Consider the following 20,893-nt stretch of genomic DNA (forward strand, 5'->3'; position numbering starts at 1 on the left):
ATCCAACAAATGATGTCTCAATTTTGACTAAATTTGAATACATCTATACACTAAGTCATATCTCGATACATCCAAATTTTGAAAAACTTGAGACATCTTTTGTTGGATGGAGGGAGTACATCATTTCACTCCAAGGTAGTGCTATTGCCGGTGCTGCTACACATCCATCTTTGGTTACGAATTAAATTTTATTAGAAAAAATGACAAGATTTTATCTTGATCTATGATATGAACACAGGCAAAACGAGACATAATATTTGTTTATGAAGTTCATCGCAACTATGCACACACCTTCCTAAACCGTGACGGTTACACATGCTCGACTCAAAAGATTTAAGGGAGTCGGGGTTACACATGCTCGGTTACACATCTTGTGATACCTTTTCGTATATAAGGGAGTCGGGATTACACATGCTCGACTCAAAAGATTTAACCCTAATCGATAATCGAAGGCCGACTATTACTCTATTGCAATGTTCGACACAGCTCTAGTAATTCATTAATGCCACTGACCACATGTTCGTCTTTTCATCCCTTCCACGTTCCTATATATAGTTTTGGCAATCCCACTTACTTGTCGTAAACAACGATAACTACATGTTTTGCAGTACCACTATTTTTAAATAAAACTGAATCTTGTTTCGCAATAAAATTGTTGAGATGGGAGGTGGTATTAGCCACCCTGCTCATATGCATACGTACGCTCTTATACCCACATGCACAATTAACTACAGAGTAACATTTTTTTGCGAGGACAGAATTGATTAAGATAACTAAAATAATGTAGGCAATTATATGATACTTTCTGATAGGATATGTGCATTCTCCGTATTCCACTAGCTTTGTGTCCGTGCTTTGCTACACAACCATCGAGAAAAAAATTAACAACTAAAGACAACATGATAGTCAACCTATGAACCAATGTCATAAATCATGATGATAGGTGCTGAATTTGAATTCTAAACCTAAACTAATAGAAATTAGAGAGAAAAGACATCAATAGAGACTACGTAAGGAGGATTATGACTTGATGTTTTTACTTGTAAGTTTGTACAGTCTACTTGTCAGGGATGACAAGAGAAAGGTTAGTAAGAAGTGAATTGATGACCTCCAACTCCAAATTTTATAAGTAATAATAAAGAATTAAAAAAACGAACAGTTCAAAAAAAATGAAAAAAGAAAAAAAAAATTGGACCCGTGGTCTCCACAACGAAAGTACTCAGCATACGATGAATTAGCATCCGACGAGTGTACGATACCATGCCCAGCCACACGATGATTTTATGGATGGCTGATGTGTTGTGTCGTACAGAAATCGGATAGCAAATCATCGTACGTATAGCAGGACTCTCTGCACAACCGTGAAACGGCTGAGAGCCCGAGACCCGGGATGCAGAGCCCAGCCGAGGGAGGAACAGCAGCGCCGGTTGTGCGGGTGAACAACCTCGGCAGTTTGCCCCATTGCTCCGCTCCCCCACAAAAGTTAGTAGCCAAGGCATCTCTTTTTCCCCTCATCTTCTTCCCGTCGCCCCTATCCCCTTCTTGTCCCTCCTCGGCCCCCTCTCTCATGTCGCCACCAATCGCTAGCAATTTCCAAACCCACGAGGAGGACCCCAGCCAGATCTCGGCGTGGTGATTGCTCAACTTCTTGTACTGTGTAGGCGAGCCGGCTCACCTGCCCCGCCACCAGAGAGGAGGAGGCTTGGGTTCTTGGTCTGCCGAGGAGGGCTTTAGCGAGGAATCTTGGCGAGAAGTGCCTAGTTTCTGCTAGGTTGGTTGGTGGGGGGCGGTAGGTGCCGTTGCCGTGGCTTCAGTCATGGAGGCAGTCGAAATGTCGCCATCCTCCGCCTCGTCCCACCACCTCGACGCTGCCTCCACCAGCGAGGACATGCCGTCCTTGCAAGAAGGCCTCCTCTTCTCGGATAGCCTCAAGGTATGTCTCTGTGACACACCTCAAATCCACCCGCAAATCCTGATCTTTGCGTTTCCCCCTCGTTTTGTTACGACTTACAATGGATCTAGGTAAATGTTCTTGCGGAAATCAGGCTGCATTTCTTGATTTCGCGGCCCCGTTGCCGGAAAAGCTGGTGGTGGGTCTAATTTGGGGGCGCAATTGATTGTGTCCCTGTCAATCACAAGATTTTGTCCCTACTTTGGTAGCGAAGCGAACAGTGTAGTGTAGGCTCCGCAGTTAACTTTCCAAACTTGGTGTGCTTATAATTGCGGAACAACACATTTTATTAAATCCTGCTTCGCAAGTATGATGTATATGCTGTATTGCTTGTATAATTGGATGTGCAACTCTGTAGTGACTAAACCTTTTTGTCCTTTCCATTTTGCTTTCCCCCAAATCGAGCAAAAGCACTAGCCCATTAGGATTTTAAAAATGCGCGGTTTGTGCAGCGGAACAGTCACCTGACACCAAGGCTCTTAGCCAATAAAAGCTGCGCCTAAGCATGGTGTGATCCATAGTTTCTAGCTGCTTGTCCATTTAAAGTTTGAACTGTGGTAGCTTAGTTACGCGCTAGCAAGCTTATTGGTCTGTTAATGTCAACTGTTAGCTTGCTGTCGTCATCTCTTCTCATATTTGTCACTGTTCGAGGTAAAGAAATTTGGATCCTTGTTAACGATGGAACCCCACATGGCTGCATCTTAGTTAATTATTAATGTTTCTCCCATATGGCATGTCTTATAGTATTCCCTATCCTGAGCTTAAATTATGTTTGTTTGCAGGACTTGAGGAATCTGCGGTCACAACTATACTCAGCGGCAGAATACTTTGAAGTATTCTACAGAAATAATTCGCACAGATCTACGTAATATCTTTTATGTGGATCTTTGTTTTGTTGTTTACTTTGCTGGTAAAACAGATGGTTATTATGTGTGTTGCATCTCATATGTACTTAACGTCTGCAGTGTGGTGACGAGTTTAAAAGACTACACAGTTGAGGCCCTTGTTAGCACTGTGGATCATCTGGGTTTTGTGTCATACAAGGTGGATAATCTTGTCAGCGAAAAAGCTGACGAGGTTAATGAAACGGAATTGCGAGTATCGTCAGTTGAGCAGGTATTTTAATTGAATGTTGAATGAGGGGAATTCTCTTGTTCTAAATCCTCTTTTGATCTATGTTATCTCAACTTATATCATGGAAGGAATATCAAGTGCTGGCATTTGTCTCCCACTTGAGTTTATGGCATTCATTTCTCAAGAGTACTTGGTTAATATGTCGCCAAAGTCCTAACGTTTGCAACACTGTTTCACGTGATTGTAGAGGGTAAGGATTTGCCAACAGATGATTGACCAGGAGGGAAGGTCTCAACAATCTCTGCTTATCAGGACACCAAAGTACCACAGGCGTTACATATTACCAGGCAAATTGACAGTCTATTTTGTTGCTAGTGTTTTGTGCAAGGACCTTGTGCTGTATAAATCATTGTTATGTTTTACAGGCCCAGATTTAGTGGAATCTGCTATCCATCCTGTTTCAGAGCCCCCGCGGTATAACAGGCAATACACAAGTCGCAAAATGCGCAAGTCTCAATCTTGTAAGCTACTGCTGTTTTTTGTTTCTCAATTTTAGAGGAAGTTTGCCGTGTCATTGATTTTTCAATGGTTTATCTTCCAGCAATTTCTACTCCAGTTAGTAGGCAGACTACAATGAGGTAAACAGATGACACTCACGACACTGTTGTTCGTTCTTATGGGTCAAAGTGTTCATAAGACATCCTGTTGACTGTTCTTGTAAAAAAAGACACACTACAGGCTTACTTAGAGCATGTTCCATTGCAGGAGTGTGCGTCCACAGTCCCCTGCAGTTCGTGAAACACATCATCGATCACGATCCATGTCACCTTCTCGAAAAGCACGAGCTAAATCACCATCACCGTCTCCCCAAGTTGTCAACTCAAATGCAAAAGGTACAGTATTGTCCTTATCTGAATGAACAAAGTGTTGCACTCCTTGAGCTAGAAGCTTGCTAAATATATCTTAATTGGACAATAATTGCACATTGCTCAACAGAAACAAGAGCAGGCTCGCCAATACCATCTGTCAATCCCCTTGCAAGATCCGCTACTGTTGCAAGAAGACCACCTGTGGATCCAAAGCATTTTGTATGTCAAACAAAAGACCGATATAATTGTTCTTCTTTCTGTCTATTCATATGTATTTCAAAGCCATATCTTTTTAGTTTCTGACGTGATAATTCCTCGCAGAGACAAACTTCGATGCAGTTGCACTCTAACTTGGACCACCACCACCAAAAAGAGCGGGAGAAAAGCTCTAGCAAAGGCCGGGGCTTCCTCAAGTCATTGCTGACGAGGCGTCGGTGGAGGAACGACGAGTCCTTATACAATTACTTGGACGAGTATTGATTACTTAGAAAAGGTTTTAGACTAAAGCTTCTATAGTTCTATGTCAACCAAATCTCATCTCCCCATATGCGATATTCAGAGATCTCAACCCGCCCCTTTTGCCTTGTTGCTCGTTTACTTGCGTGTCATTTCCATGTGTGTAATTATAGTGCAGATAGAAACATCATCAGTGTTGCTCATGGGTCATGGCATTGCGCGAGCACATCATCCGGCAAATCCCCAGCTTCAGTAATCAGTACCATTGCCCACATGTGTTTCCCAATTTCTTTGAATCCACATCTTGATGTGAATGATAGCAAATATACGCTGTGGTGCTGTCGTTTATGCCTTATGATTGTTGGCGATCTTGTGGAGCACAGCACTGATGAATTATGGCTTGTGTTTTCAGTGGTAGCGACCTGGATGATGACAAAGCAGGGGACCTAAACTGGAGTACAATAGATCTACAGTAATCCGGTTATAAGATAGGGTTAAGAGATCTGGAGTCTTAGTTTCCTGTTGTGTCCACTGAGGCTCCTTGTAATGTAATGTGGAGTCCTCTTGATCGTATCATAGACGAGGCTTAGGAGTTAAACTTGGCAAGTAATTTTTGACATGAGCAGAGTTACTCTATGTACTCCAACAGTCGGACACTAGTCCTAGCTGGGTTGGTGCGCACATCCCAGGGACGCACTGACATAAGCCAACTTGCTCCAGTTGGTAAAATCTCGAGATTTCTCTCCGATACTTTTCCAAGCCCACCAGTCAAAGTCCGCTTTCTTTTCAGGCTATGCACGATGCGATGTCTCGTTTTTAAGAAACCATGTTTTGCGTGTCAGGAAACTTCTCCGGTGTAAAGCATGCTCAGGCCTCAGTTCTAAGAGCATCTCCAACGTCATACTCATATTTTGAATACCCAAAAACAATATGGATAGATGAGAAGAAAAAATGGATATTTAAAATTGGCCCAACTTTTACAGCATACCTAAATTTGGATACCCATATTCATCCATTCACACCGGTCCCACCTATCATTGATCCACCTTCTCTTCTTTCCCCTGCGCATCTCCTCTCCCAAATTCGTCTCTTCCCTGCTACCTCCCGATCCAAATCGGAGCAGGCCACGGGCAGGCCCGCGATGGCTCGAGCTCGGGGCGACGGCACGGGAGGCGGCGGCGGAGCCCGGCATGGGAGGCGGCGCAGTCCGGCGCGGGAGGCGAGGAGGAGGGCCGTGGGGCGTACGGCGGCGGTGCGAACGCTAGCTGCTGCTGCTGCAGGGCCCGACACGGGCGCGGCTGGGCCGAGACGAACGACGAGAGTGCCGGCGGGGGCGCCTGAGCCGCCGATCGCGGTGGGGAGGTCGCCTGAGACATCCATCTCGCCGATCGGGGCATGGGAGGCGGCGCAGTCCGGCAGCGGACGACGCGGAAGAGATCGGAAAGTGGGCAGTTGGCTTCGCGCGTCACTGTTGGGGAGGATGGGTAGCTACCCATATTTTAGCCCCCAATACCCGAATATGGGTATTGGACGCTAAAATATGGGTAGCTACCCTTTGGATATTGCTGGAGCTTGTTTTTGGGACAAAATACTCATATTGACAGTTTTTTGGTATTCTTTCCAAATATGAGTATGCTGTTCATCGTCCATTTTCATCTGGCTTTCAGAATAAGCTTGGACTTTTTTTTTGAACTCTAAAAAACAATTTATTGAATTTTGACTGGGTTTACATCATTGGCAAGGAGATTTACAATAAAAGAATGTGGAACATCCATCCAGATTCTCCGAGGAACGGACTTTGAATCAGCTGCAAACTCATGTGCCACCAAATTAGCTTCGCGGTATGGAGAAGTCCATGACAAGGCCCAGGCAGTTGTCATAAACGGCAGCAGCAAATGTCGCCGACGGGATTCCATCCTTCATGGTCTGGATAACTTCTGCATTGTCAGGTTCGCGATGATTCTGTTACAGCCCGTGGTCAAAGCAAGCTCCAAGCCCAAACGAAGAGCCATGGCTTCTGCAACATGTACATCTGGGCAGGAAGAAATGCTTTCTCCCGCCGCAGTGACGGACTGACCCTTTTCGTCCCTGGTCACAATGCCCATGGAGTCTGACAAGGTGTCCCAATCAAAGGAGGCGTCCATATTAAGCATGACCAGCCCCGAAGGAGGAGGGATCCATCCATGGCGCTTGATGGACGCTTTATGGTTGCTGGCAGTGGAGAACCACGCCGTCATGGCTCCAATACTCATCGCCGCATGATTAGTATCTTGGACAGATTTTCCATGGACAATTTGACGTCTTTCACACCATATGTACCAGGCAGCAATTGCGAAAGTATCGGCCAGATGGTCATGCCCGAGGACGGGGTTCTTCTTCTTTGCCCAGACTAAGAGGAAATCTAGCACAACAGAACCAGCGTAGTCAACGAGGCAAGCATTCTGAATATCGTCTGACAATCCCAACTCCTGCCAGATATCCATAGCTCTAGGACATAGGAACAACATACGGCGAATATCCTCACCACAGACACCGCAGACAGGGCACAGGCAACTGACCTTAATGTGGCGATCAGCTAAGACAGCATGGCAAGGGAGCGCCCCATGCAGTGTTTTCCAAAGGAAATTTTTTACTTTGGCAGGGGCCCGGAGCTTCCAGAATGAGCTTGGACTTGTCCTGCTGCTTTGCTTTCAGGGCAACCCACGGTGTTGGTCACCAGCTGGGCCATGTGTCTCGTGGTGAAGACTGACACCTGGGTCCAAAGGCTGTGGTCAGTCCATGGCACCTGCTAATTAGTTATCTGGGCTTTCGTACGGGCCTTGGTACGTTGGGCCTGGACCACAGAATGCTGGTTCATTCGGAATGCTTTCGTATATGAGGGAGCCTATGGCTATGAGAATTATCGATCAATTAGGACAAAAAATCCTCTAAAAAAAAGTTTACGACAAAAAAAAACATCGATCAAGAACTTTCTTGGCGAAATTAGTGGTTGAGGCCAATCATTGGCCGGCAGCTTCGCTCGGTTTTACCCACTCGTGTTCTTTTCTTTTTTAGATCATCAGGGGCTCGTCTCCGGTCCCAATCTTTTTCATTGAGACCCATTGTGAGGCCAAAATCGCAGCTGTAGCATAACAAGTTTGTGTCGCAAAAGCTAAAAAGCTATTCTTTCTCTAAGCCTATCTTTCTAGCAAAAGCAGCTATGGAGTTTCATTACAACCGACTTTCGGCGAATTCAGCGAGGAAGATCGTGGGAGCATCGCCATCTTCTTCTTCTTCTTCATGGGGGACAGTTGCGGAGAGGAGCCACCAGCGTCCAGCGGGGAGGTTGGGCTCAGGAGGGGCGCCCGGCGAGCAACCACGCGTGGGGGAGACTGGTGCGTGTCGGAGATCTTCAGCTTGGCGTAGTCTCCCAGGAGTGTGTCGTCAGGCCTTGACACCAGCGAGCAAACTCTACCTCCAGTAGAGCTGAAAGCCGCTAGCGCCAGCCCAAGAGAGGGGGTGCCTTCAGCACCGAGCGGAGGAGGGAACAGAAACCCTCGACCCGTTCCAAAATCTCCTGCTTGTAGATAATCTTCCAGTTCTGGAGAGTTCGGAGTATAAGCCACCATAATTGGTTAGAACTAATCCAAACAACATTATCAAAAATAAAGCTATTTCTAAATTTCCAGATACACCAAAGAATAGCAGCACATATAGAATTCAAAGCTCCATGCTTTTTGTGAGAAATCCATAATCTGGCAATGGATTCTAGACAAGCCCCCAGCTGTTTATTGAAATGAAGGGAAACTGTTTGCCAAATGATTTTAGCAACTACGCATTCAAAAAAGAGATGTTGAACAGTTTTATTTTCAGCACAGAAAACACAGCTCTCTGGTTTCTCTATATGTCTTTTTTTCAGGTTATCTTTGGTCATGATCTTATTATGGGAGACCAGCCACAGAAAAACTTGAACCCTGGGTGGAACAAGGATTGACCAAAGAGAGGGGATGAAGATCTGTTTGACACCTCTAAAGTTGATGATGCTATAGAGAGAGCTAGAAGAATACTGCTCTGAAGCAGTGTACTGCCAGATAAGTGAATCTGTGTCCTCTCTAAGCACTAAGCTACAAGCAATTTGTTCTAAGGCATACCAGGATTCCATCATGGTTTGGGAAAAGGTTCTTCTAAAAGTAAGTTTCAGATTTTGCCCATCCCAAACATCAGCAATGGTGGCATTACATTCATTGTAGATAATATAAAGGGGCCAAAATTGTACTGCAAGAGAAGAGGTACCAAACCAAGTATCTTCCCAGAACTTGACTTTGGTACCATCTCCAACAACCCATGCATAGCCAAATCTGGCAGCTTTGGCGGCCCACGTCACTCCTTTCCAGAAGTGTAAGACACCAGAAGTATTGCTACAAAAGATATCGGGAGTGGTCCCATATTTGTTATCAACTATTGTTCTCCAGATCTTCCCCTCACTAGAGATGTATCTTTTGACCCAAGACGCTAGGAGGGAAAGATTAAGGTTTTGGAGGTCAGGGACCCCCAGTCCACAAAACGACTTTTTCATACTAACTAGTGACCAGTTGGCCAGGTGGAGCTTCCTGTGCCCCTCAAAATCATTCCAGAGGCAGTGAGCCATTTGGGTGTTTATCGGTGCAGGGCTCATTTGGGAAATTTAAAGAAGGAAAGTAAATAAATGGGGATGCTAGCTAGACAGGATTTGATCAACACTAGTCTGCCTGCATAAGAAAGAAGTTTCCCTCTCCAGCCAACAATCCTCTTAATAATCTTATCTACTAAAGGCTGTATATCCTCTTTTTTGAGCTTGTCATAGTGTAGGGGAATTTCTAGATATTTGATGGGGAAAGCACCTTTAGTGCAACCAAAAGAGGTGAGAAAGGGGGATGTCTGTGTTGCATCCAGGCCAATGGGAATTAATTCACTCTTAGAGTAGTTAATTTTCATCCCAGAGACTTGTTGGAAGCAGGTCAGGACCCATTTCAAGTTAGTGGCTTTCTCAATGTTACTAGAGGAGAAAAGGATGGTGTCATCAGCATACTGTAGACTGATGACACCCCCAGGGCAGATGTTCTCACCAAGTCCACTTATCAGGCTGTGAGAAGCAGCTTTACACAGGAGCTTGGTGAGCACATCAACAACAAGATTGAAAAGCAATGGGGACAAAGGGTCCCTTGCCTTAGCCCCTTGCCAGTGGTAAAGAAGTTACCTTCAACATTGTTAATCTTAACCCCTACCGAGCCTTGATGGGTGATCTGGTAAATCCAAGTTCTCCATTTTGGGCCAAAGCCACGAAGAGCTAGAAGATCACCTAAAAATTCCAGGTTCACTTTATCAAAAGCCTTTTCATAGTCTAATTTGAGGATTAGCCCACTTTCACCTGAACTATGAACAGAGTGGAGCACCTCATGTGCAGTTACTACACTTTCTAGGATGTATCTGCCTTTAATGAAAGCAGATTGGTTGCTAGAAATGAGAGAGTTCATTATCAGAGCAAGTCTATTTGTAAGTACTTTAGTGAAAATCTTAAAGCTACAATTAAGAAGACTGATGGGTCTGAATTTTTTCATGGAAGAAGCATCAGGATCCTTAGGGATTAAAGTGAGGATGGCAAAGTTCAATCTAAAGATGTCTAAAGTTCCATTATGGAAATATGCAAATAGTGCTATTTAATCAGACTTAATTATGTCCCAATAGTGCTGATAAAACATAAAGGAAAGCCCATCAGGGCCTGGTGCTCCATCAGTGTAGGAATCAAAAACAGCTTTCTTAATCTCCTGTTCACTGAAAGGAGCCTGTAAAACAGAGTTGTCAGCCTCAGTGACCTTTTCTCCTTGAAAATCTTGGGCAAGAGAGAAGCCTGTTCTGTCCTCCAGGCAGAAGAGCTCCTTATAGAAATTAGTAGCTACTTCTATCATATTCTTAGTGTATGTCATTGTCCCCTGTGGGCCATCTAAAGCATGGATGAGGGTTTTCCTCCTCTTCTGATTAGCTACTGCATGAAAGTAAGAGGTATTCCTATCTCCTTCTTTAATGCTCCTATCTCTAGACCTTTGTCTGGCTTTTGTTTCTTCCATCAGCCAGATTTTTTGCATTTCTAAATAAATGCCTTTCATCCTAGCTTGTTCCTATTCAGATCGGGGAGTAGTTTCAGATTTAATGTCTAACAGGTCATATTCCTCCATCGTATCTTTTTTCAGATTTCTAAGAGCAGCTTCAATGTTTCTACTCCAACCTTTAGAAGTTTTCCTAAATTTTCTGACCTTCTCCTTCCAGACATCAATGGCAGAAGTGCCCTTAGTGGGGGCAGTCCAGGATTTAACCACTACATCCTTAAAATCAGTTCTGAGGATCCACCAGTTTTCAAACTTATAGCTAGAAGATTTTGGGGTCAGACCAACTCCAGATTCCCACAGAATGGGAGTATGATCACTGCCTAATCTAGGCAAAGCCTGAGAAGTGCACAAAGGAAAGATAGCTTCAAATTCAGTGTTACAGAAGATTCTATCAATAGTATTCATCACTAGGTCAACCTGGTTATTAGCCCAGGCGAACTTTCTACTGGAAAGTTTAACTTCAAGCAGACTCCAGATTTCAATCCAGGCATTAAAGTTGTCACACCACTTCTGATTGACATTACCATTATTTTTATCTTTATGGGTTCTGACTAAATTAAAATCACCTCCTATCAAGGTGGGAGTGGGGTTATATAGGAAAAGGCCATGCAGTTCAGAGATGAAGGCCTCTTTACCCTCCTCATATGGGGAACCATACAGAGTGATGAATCTAGCTTGTGCACCATTACATTTAATAGTAACATAACAAGAGACAGAGAAATCTCCAATTTCCCATGATGTCACATCATAGAAATCAAGATCAACTCCCATTAGGATGCCTCCAGCAGAGCTCACAGATGGGAGGAAGTTCCAGGTGAAGTTTTTATTGCTAGAGATATTAGAGAAAGCAGATTGTTTTGTCTCTTGGAAGCCAATGATAGTAGCATTAGTTTTGGCAAGAATGTCTAATATACTAGATTGCCCACAGATCCCCCTAATGTTCCAGAAGAGACTATTCATGAAAGATTTTTGTCCTGGAGTGCTTGCCCCGTTTGCGTTTACCAACTTGATACCATATTTCACTATCCATATCAATAGAGGGACATCTATGAATAGTACTAGCAGTAGGATATTTTTTGCTGCAGGGATATCAGCAGTATGCCCAGCAAGCATATTGGATAAGCCTTTGGCAGCACGGGTACAGGGTACTACATCTACACAGGTGCTATCAGTCAAAGAAGAAGTATTTGCAGGTGGGGCATCCATATTAGAATCAGTAACTATATCAATGCCTATAGCTTTAGCAATAGAAACATATTTATCAGATGCAAGAACATCAAAAGCATTTGAACGCAGTATACCTTGCAGGTGGGAGTTGCCAGGGATCTCCAGGTTCTCCTTCTTTTTCTTGAGCTGTGCCACTTCCAGCATAGACTTGCCAGCAAGGTTGATTCTGGAGCTCTTCCTGATTGCTTGCACGGGCCCCCACTTCTTCACACCAGCAGCAGCTACTTTGGTAGTAGGAGGTGGTGGGGAGAGAGGGGGGAAGTCATCAGCTTGTGGCAGAGACTGGACAGTAGCAAGGGTTGGAACACTTGTAGGAGCAGGTTCAGGGATAGGCAAAATTCTTTGCATGTTGCACATCCAGAGGAGAATCACCTCCTTCAACCAGGTGAGGGAGCGCCACGAGCTCGCGAAGGGCCAACTTGGCGAGGTGCGACAGGCCATCGAGAGGGAGCGGCGGGAACTCTCACGGCTGCGGGAGGAAGTGCGCCTAGTCCAGCAGGCCAAGGACGAAGCCGCAGCGCCGGTCATCTCGGAGGCGGAGCTCCACCGGCAGCTGGAGGCCCAGCGCGCCGAGCACCGGCAGGCCCTGGACTCGCTGGCCGAGGCGCACGCGAAGGCCGGGTAGGAGCAAGAGGAGGTGCTTGCTACGGCCCAGGCTCGCCTCAACGAGAAGAGCGAGCTGGTCTACAGCTACCTCTCCCAACTCCAGGGGCTACGCGCCAAGGTGGAGGAGGAGGCCAAGGCGGCGGAGGACGCGACAGCGGCGTCGGTCCGGCGGGAGAAGGAGCTCAACTCCGCCAAGGAGAAGAGCGCCCAGCTCAAGTCCAAGCGGGCCACCTCCCGGGAGGAGCTCGTCAAGGCCGGCGAGAACAATGTGGCCAAGGCCAAGGAGATCACGCGGCAGGCGGACCTCGTGCGCAAGGGCAAGCACGCCGTGACGCTGGCGCGTAGCAACCATGCCACGCTGGTGGAGTGGCGCCATAGGGAGACCCTGAAGCTGCTCGAGATCGCCAAGGCGGTGCGCGATCTGCTGCCGTGATTCAAGCTGCGGGCCGCGCAAGTGGATGGCACGGACGTCAGCACGCTGATCCCGTTCTTCACCGACCTGGTGGGGAAGCTCGGGGCACTCGACGTGTGGATCTCCAAGTTCTTCGACCAGGAGATCGCCACCTGCGCCAGGGACATCGCCGGAACGATCCTCCCCCGGGTACACCTTCACCACCCGGACTTCCCCTTCGAGACGCTGGTGGACGCCTAGTCCGACAGCGAGGATGGCCCTACCCACTGCCAGGCAGTGAGCAGGTTCGTCGACGAGGTGGTAGACCGGATGTTGAGGAAGCCGGAGCCCCAGCGGGAGACGCCGGCAACTAGTCGCCGCAACTCCCTGCTGGTCCTCGTTTTACCTTTGTGTTTTTGGCCTTTAATTCCTGTCAGTGTGGCGCTCGGCACCGTTCAAACATTTAAAGTTCCATTAGCTCATGCAATCGCTTGCTGTTCTTAAGAATTTCGTTCTTTGATTCTACTTAGTGCTTATTTCTCGTTCCCGGGGTTGCTTTGCGGGGTGGATCTCTCGGCCCTCGTGTGTTATGCCTTGTGTTGCCGGGGACTCGCGCACCACACACTTAGCCGGACCAGGGACCCGGGACGGACCCGCAGTGCCGACCTGGGGCCAAGCGGCAGCGACGAGCCACTCCGCTTGCGGGACAGCCACCCCCAAGCGTGCGCTCACGGGACGGACCCGCAATGTAACATCCCAAAAATTTCAAACTCTTACATGTGCATTGCATCCATGAGCATCATGCCACAATTGCATATTTGAATTCAAATTTGAATCTCAAAAGGGCTTTAAAAGACTTTGTTTACACCCATTTAAACTTTGGATTTTCAAACCAATAGGGTTTATGTATAAAAGGGGTTTATTGCATATATAGGCTATCCCATAATTTTTTGGATAATTATTTGGAGTTAAAAAAGTATTTTATTTAAATAGGTATATATAGCCCTAAAGGCATTTATAGGGAAAATGTGTTTTTATATATTTTATTTTGAAGGGAAACTACTCCCAAAAGTTGAATCATGGTAGAACATGATTTTACAAATTTTCTGCAATTTATTTGGACCAATTTGGAGTTCAAACTCAAAAGATATCAAAGAAATGAGAAAAACAGAAAAAGAAAAGGGGTAAAAGAAAAAAAAAGGAGCAAACGGACCGGCCCGGCCACTTTGGGCCGAACCGGCCCAGTCCGACAGGTCACGTTCCTACAGGCAACACATTGCTCTGATACCATCTGAAGCGATCCTCCCCCTTACCAGGGTTCGATCTCTGTGCTTACTTGTGTCAATCCCTGGATCGTCTCACTAGCACACACAGTTCAAGATGTAATACCAAGATATAAAGGTCAAAAGTACTTTATTACATCGTATCATCCAGAACTTAAATTGTACTTACAAACTTGCATGACCTCCTAGACCAGCATAAACAAATAATGTTTAAAACCATGATAACAATATATCATGAAGCTGCAGCGGAAAGGTAGAGTAAAAGGGCCTCATCTACTCCCAGAGGAGAGAGCATGTTGGAATGTAAGCACATGACCCATGACAAAACGACGAACCTCACTCATCGTCGGATCCACCTGCATTGTTCATTGCAGCCACTACGTGGTCAATACATTTGAATGTATTGGCAAGTTCACTAGAGTTATAAAGGACCTGCCAAGTACATGCATAGTTTGGCTAAGTGGGGTTTGGCTATTTTGCATAAAAACATCATTATTCAAATCCTATCATTTTTAGTCAAATAGTTTTGAATTCTATTGGACACGGGGTAGAAACACCCATGCTCCTATTAACCTAGGCACATTGAGTAGAAACATCAATGCTCCTACCCAGTTCAATCCATTCGTTTTATTAGGAAATTGGAAGGAGTGAGACTTTCCTTACAGCCCCAATATCTAGTTGCTCATAATTGTCCGTAACCGGGGACACGGCTAAGTACTTAGTTTGACACTCTCGAGAGGTTGTACACATTGCCCACAAGAATTCGACGTGTTATCTTGCTGTCCTCCGGGTGGAGTAGCAACGGCATCGAATTCAAGAATTTTCAGAACATGTTCACCCAAACCACCTGAGGGACCCGCGCTCCCACCTACACAACTACCTCAGTACAATCCCTCGGATCTGGGTAAACATTTCTTACTCCATCCAGGCAGAGCCCATATTACCATGTGGTTGTACTGGAAGCTACTAAACAGGAAACTAGTCCAGTCTCTGGTTATCCCGGGTGGCATCCCACATTGTGACGAAGGCGCTCCCTGAATCCACGGGAGAGACGTCCATGGACGATCCATTCCTGAATCCACAGGAACTCGACTCAGAGGGACCCATAGAAATGGACCTAACGTCACGACATCCGAATAGTCAAAGCAGCCGACCCAGGACGGTTCGTTGAATTACTTGTTTTGCCATACACTAGGAAAACTATATTTGTAATTCAATAATATCACATTGTAATAATACCACCCTCATATATTATCATAGCATAGCATTTTACTACTACGATGGCGATTTGTGCTGAAGGTCATGACAAAGGTATCCTATACTACTAGGACAGATCATAGCTAGCATAGATACAATAATAATCCTAACAATGCAACTACTAAAAATCTAATACATAATAAAGTAATAGGTGAATGATCAAAGTGAACTTGCCTTGATAGTAGTTGGTATTCAGAAACTCTTCACAGTCACACAGTTCGCTCTCCGAGAAAACTATACAAACAAGCAAACATACACATACATAAACACACCATACAAGCAAAAGAATATGCATGTCATGGTGCAATGCAAAGCATGTGACATGAGTTTGGTGTATTTTATTTGGGTGATCTACTGATCCAATGCCTTGAGAATTAAACACATGCGATTAGGTTTTTAAACAAAAGCAAAAGCTAGGGTTTAAAACCTAAGAAGAGATTTTATTGGCACCAGCCAAATAGATTAGTTAAAAATATTTATTTCTCTGTCCCATTGGACAGAGGACAATAAAACAAAATTTTGGGCACTGGTTTCATTCAAAAAGGACTTATAAATAAATAGTTATGATTTAAATGGCATAAAACCCTAATCTGTGATTTGAATGTGATTCAAATATTCAAATTTGAATTTGGGCAGTGCCAAAAGATTCTACACTTCCTAAGGATTCCAAAAAGGTGTGGATCACTAAATTTGGCCAAACAGATTTAAAGTTGTGATCATTTGAAGTTACAGGAGCCTATCTGTAAAAGTGCCTTTTATTAACCCGGGGAAAAAAAATTACATTTTTATTTTATAACTCGGGTGCCACGTGGCGCATTCCCATTCGTTGGTACCGGTTCGGTTTAAGTGAATAAGGACGATCTAATCTACACTGTTGGAGATGGATGGACGGACGAGATCGATCGGGGGAAGCTCACCGGCGGGTTAGGGTTCCGGCGACGGAAACCGGCGGCGGCGCGGCTCGGGCGTGGAGGCGGGCGGCGTTCGGGTGGACCTCGGGCGTCGGGGAGGACACGGGGAGGCACGGCGCGGCACGACGGAGACGGGGGCGCGGTCAGCGGCGCTCGGGGACGGCGCGGTCGGCGCCTAGGACGAAGACGGGCAGGCGGCGCAGGCGGCGGACTCCGGCGAGGGATTCCGGCGGCCTGGCGGCGTGCGAGCGAGGGAAAATGGGGGGGAAAAAGAGAGGGGGTCGTGCGGGTTATATAGACGTGCTCGGGCGTGAAAATGGAAGGCCGGAGGAGGAGATTGCGGCGGCGGGCGCGTGGGGACGGCGGCCAGAAATCGCGGCGGCGCGCGGCCGCTTTCCTTCCGGGGAAGAAGCCCCTGGCAGGTGGGCCCCACCTGTCAGCGGGTGCGGGCGCGCGCGCGGGGCAGCCAGGCTGGCGGGGCCGGTTCTGCCCAAAGTGGCCGGGCCGGTCTGGTTTACCCCTTTTTTTTTTCCTTTTACCCTTTTCTTTTTCTGTTTTTCTCATTTCTTTGATATTTTTTGAGTTTGAACTCCAAATTGGTCCAAATAAATCCCAGGAAATTTGTAAAATCATGTTATACCATGATACAACTTTTGGAAGTAGTTTCTCTTCAAAATAAAATATATAAATATACATTTGCCCTATAAATGCCTTTAGGGCTATATATCCATTTAAATAAAATACCTTTTTGAAGTCCAAATAATTATCCAAAAATTATGGGATAGCTTATATACGCAATAAACCCCTTTTATACTTAAACCTTAATGGTTTGAAGATCCAAAGCTCAAATGGGTGTAAACCCCAAAAATCTTTCCAAAGCCCTTTTGAGATTCAAATTTGAATTCAAATATGCAATTGTGGCATGATGCTTATGAATGCAATGCTCATGTAAAGGTTTGAAATTTTGAGATGTTACAACGCCCGACCGCACGCGAGCTGGCCCTGCCAGCCCGGCCGCCCCGCGCGCGCGCCTGCACCTGCTGACAGGTGGGGCCCACCTGTCAGGGGGCTTCTTCCTCGTTTGGAAGGCGCCCGCGTCCGCCGCGCCGCCTGCCTTTTTCCGCCGCCGCGCGCTCACTGCCGCAATCTCCTCCTCCGCCCTTCCTTTCGCACGCGCGGGCGCGTCCTTTTAAGCCCCGCGACCCCCTCTCTTCTTCCCCTCTGCTCCCCCTTGCTATCACGCCGCCAGGCCGCCCCGATTTCTCGCCGGAGTCCGACCGCCCGCGCCGCCGTTTTCTCTCTCGCCGACGAAGTCTGGTGAGCCTTCCTCGAAGCCATTCCTCTCTCTCTTCTTCTCTCTCCCTCGCGGTCAAGATGACGCGCCTCTTTTTCTTTCTCGTGCACGGCAGCTCCCCGCCGACGAACGCCCGAGACCGCGCCGCCGCCCGCCGACCGCCCGTCTCGTCCTAGGCGCCGACCCCGACCGCCCGAGCCCACGCCGACCGCGCCCCCGTCTCCGCCGTGCCGCGCCGCGCCGTCCCCGGCCACCCCCGCGACGTCAGCTTCGCCGGAGGACCCCGCGCCGCCATCCCCTCCGTCTCCGGTGACCGCCGCCGCCGCCCGGTAAAAACCCTAGCCCCTCGTCCGTCTGATCGTTGATCAACGGTGTAGATTAGATCGTTCTTATTCACTTGAACCGAACCGGTACCGACGAATAGGAACGCGCCACGTGGCATCTATTTTTATAAAATAAAAATCTACTTTTAATCCCCCGGATTAATTAAAAGGCACTTTTGCAAAACAAGTAATTCAATGAATTGTCCTGGGTGGGCTGCTTTGAGTTTTCGAATGTCGTGACGTTAGGTCCATTTCTATGGGGCCCGCTGAGTCGTCTCTCCGTGTGATTCGGGAGCGTCCATGGTCGCCTCCCCGTGCGATTCGGGGAGCGCCTGCGTCACAATGTGGGATGCCACCCGGGATAACCAGAGACTGGACTAGTTTCCTGTTTAGTAGCTTCCAGTACAACCACATGGTATTATGGGCTCTGCCAGGATGGATGTAAGAAATATGAACGTGGATCCGAGGTGACATCGGTATGTAGCAGTGTAGGTTGGAACGCGTCCCTCAGGTGGTTTGGGGGAATATGTTCTGAAAATTCCTGTAATCGATGCCGTTGCTACTCTACCCTGAGGACAGCAAGGGATTAACACGTCGATTTCTTGTGGGTAAAGTGTACCACCTCTCGAGAGTGTCAAACTAAGTACTTAGCCGTGTCCCCGGTTACGGACAATTATGAGCAACTAGATATTGGAGCTGTAAGGAAGGTCTCACTCATTCCAATTTCCTAATAAAATGAATGGTTTGAACTGGGTAGGAGCATTGATGTTTCTACTCAATGTGCCTAGGCTAATAGGAGCATGGGTGCTTCTACCCCGTGTCCAATAGAATTCAAAAGTATTTGTCTAAAAATGATAGGATTTGAATAATGATGCTTTTATGCAAAATAGCCAAACTCCACTTAGCCAAACTATGCATGTACTTGGGAGGTCCTTTATAACTCTAGTGAGCTTGCCAATACATTCAAATGTATTGACCACGTAGTGGCTGCAATTAATAATGCAGGTGAAACTGACGAAGAGTGAGGTTCGTCGATATTTCTTTGGGTCATGTGCTTACATTCCAACATGCTCTCTCCTCTGGGAGAAGATGAGGCCCTTTTACTCTACCTTTCTGCAGCAGCTTCATGATACATTTGTTATCATGGTTTTGAACATTATTTGTTTATGCTGGCCTAGGAGGTCATGCAAGTTTGTAAGTACAATTTAAGTTCTGGATGATACGATGTAATAAAGTACTTTTGACCTTTGTATCTTTGTATTACATCTTGAACTGTGTGTGCTAGTGAGTCGATTCAGGGACTAGCACAAGTAAGCACAGAGATCGAACCCTTGGTGAAGGGGGATCGCTTCACGCAAGCCGCACGAGGAGCGCACTCGCCCCGCAAGCGTCCTTCTAACACTCCAGCCACACGGGGGGCTCGAGCCACGCCAGGGAGCCAACGTTAAATATCGGAGAGTTCAGCGTCTAGGATCGTGTACTTAGCTGTTCGTTATTTTGCGCTCGGAATGCCTGCCGGAGGGATGCGGCAAGGACGCTCCGGCAGTGCACCGTTGCCCCGACCCGCCTGCTTGAGGGATGCAACAGGAACGCTGTGGCGGGGCCGCCGCCAGCGCCACGCGCGCCACCACAGTGCTCTCTGCGGCAGCCTTCGCATGGGAAACGCCTGTCGGAGGGGTGCGGCAAGGGCACGGCGGCAGTGCACCCATTTGCGTTGAGCGTTGATGGCATGCACCACCACCCTGCCTCCGCGGCAACCCTCGCCCTGGAGACACCCTCTGCAAGGATACGGCAGGAACGCTGTGGTGGGGCCGCCGCGAGCGCCAGTGGCGGTGCCACCACAGCGTCTCCATGGCAACCCTCGCCTCGGAGTAGGCTGGTGAAGGGGTGCGACAAGGACGCGATTGTAGTGCACTCGTCAGCACCGAGCGCTGATGGCATGCACCACCAGCGCGTCTCTGTGGCCTCCCTCGCCTTTGCGGCCGTCTTCCGACTTCGCTCTGAGCTATTCGATGGCCATCGCTCCCTTTTATAGGTGTGGTGAAGAATCTTGCCACCATGCGCGCCTAGTCGCCGCAGCACACGTGGTGCTACACCCCTTGCAGCATGGTACGGCCCTGCCACCGCGCGTGCCAAGTCACCGCGGCACACGTGGCGGCTCCCTCCGGCTGCAGGATCCTCGGAGTGCGTTGGGAGCCTCGAAGTGCGGTTGCTACGCATGACCGGGCACCGCTAAATGACACCCCCCGTGAGCGACCCACGAGCACCACAGTGCGCACAACTCCGTCCTTGTCCTGCATGACAGACTCTTACCGAGCCCAGGATGCTGCAATTTTTTTCGAAATACACGAGAAAAGACGCAACATGCATAAAGCACAGGTAACCCTCCAGCCTCCAGCCCCCGGGCACAGAAGGGTCGATACCAAACTTGGGTGTGAGCACTTCTCTATCCCAGGACGCAGCTTCTGCGTGATGCGCGTTCCGGGGAGCCCGGCAACGGCACGGCCCCGTGCCGGAGCAATCCGGCAGCAGGTTTTTTGTTCTTGAGGCTCCGGCAGCCCCCTGCCCACAACCAAGGATAGAAAGACATTTCTGTGCACCTAAAGCAGGAGACAGAAGGAGGAGAAACATGAGAATAACCGAGGCAACTTGAAACTGAGGGGAAAAACTTATCTTTATCCACAGAAACTAGCGGTTTACAATCGGGGGTTGCCCGGCTACACTAGTTCGAGAGGTATGCTACCGAAGCATCACCTGGGGGTCGGGCTCCGCCGCTTCACGGGTAGAACTTGCGCAGGTGCTCAAGGTTCCAACTATTTTGCACCAGCTAGCCTTCTTCGGTTTCCAACCGGACAGCCTCCGGCCTGGTCACCTACACTACCTGGAAGGGCCCCTCCCATTTTGGAGCCAGCTTGTTCCCGGCCTTCGTTGCTTATATCCGGCGCAGGACAAGGTCTCCGATCTCGAGCTCCCGGGGGTGGACCCTCCTGTCATGGTAACGGCGGAGTTCTTGCTGGTAGTGTGCAGCTCACACAGCAGCCCGGCATCGAAGTTCTTCGATGAAATTTAGATCATCAACCCTCTGCTCGTGTTGGCTTTCGTTGCCGTACGCGCGTACCCGAGGGGATC

General features: G+C 47.7%; 1 protein-coding gene across 1 annotated transcript; it reads left to right on the forward strand.

Moving 5' to 3' along the window:
* Positions 1-1,377: 1,377 nt before the first annotated feature.
* On the forward strand, positions 1,378-4,967 carry LOC100844554 (probable protein ABIL3). Its single transcript, XM_010232367.3, has 9 exons — positions 1,378-1,933; positions 2,734-2,816; positions 2,917-3,067; positions 3,273-3,372; positions 3,451-3,546; positions 3,627-3,663; positions 3,791-3,918; positions 4,022-4,113; positions 4,216-4,967. The coding sequence occupies exons 1-9, from the start codon at positions 1,817-1,819 to the stop codon at positions 4,372-4,374; spliced, it is 963 nt and encodes a 320-aa protein (XP_010230669.1). The 5' UTR covers positions 1,378-1,816; the 3' UTR covers positions 4,375-4,967.
* Positions 4,968-20,893: the final 15,926 nt, after the last annotated feature.

Source organism: Brachypodium distachyon, chromosome 2 (assembly GCF_000005505.3).
Source record: "Brachypodium distachyon strain Bd21 chromosome 2, Brachypodium_distachyon_v3.0, whole genome shotgun sequence".
Lineage (NCBI taxonomy): Eukaryota > Viridiplantae > Streptophyta > Magnoliopsida > Poales > Poaceae > Brachypodium > Brachypodium distachyon.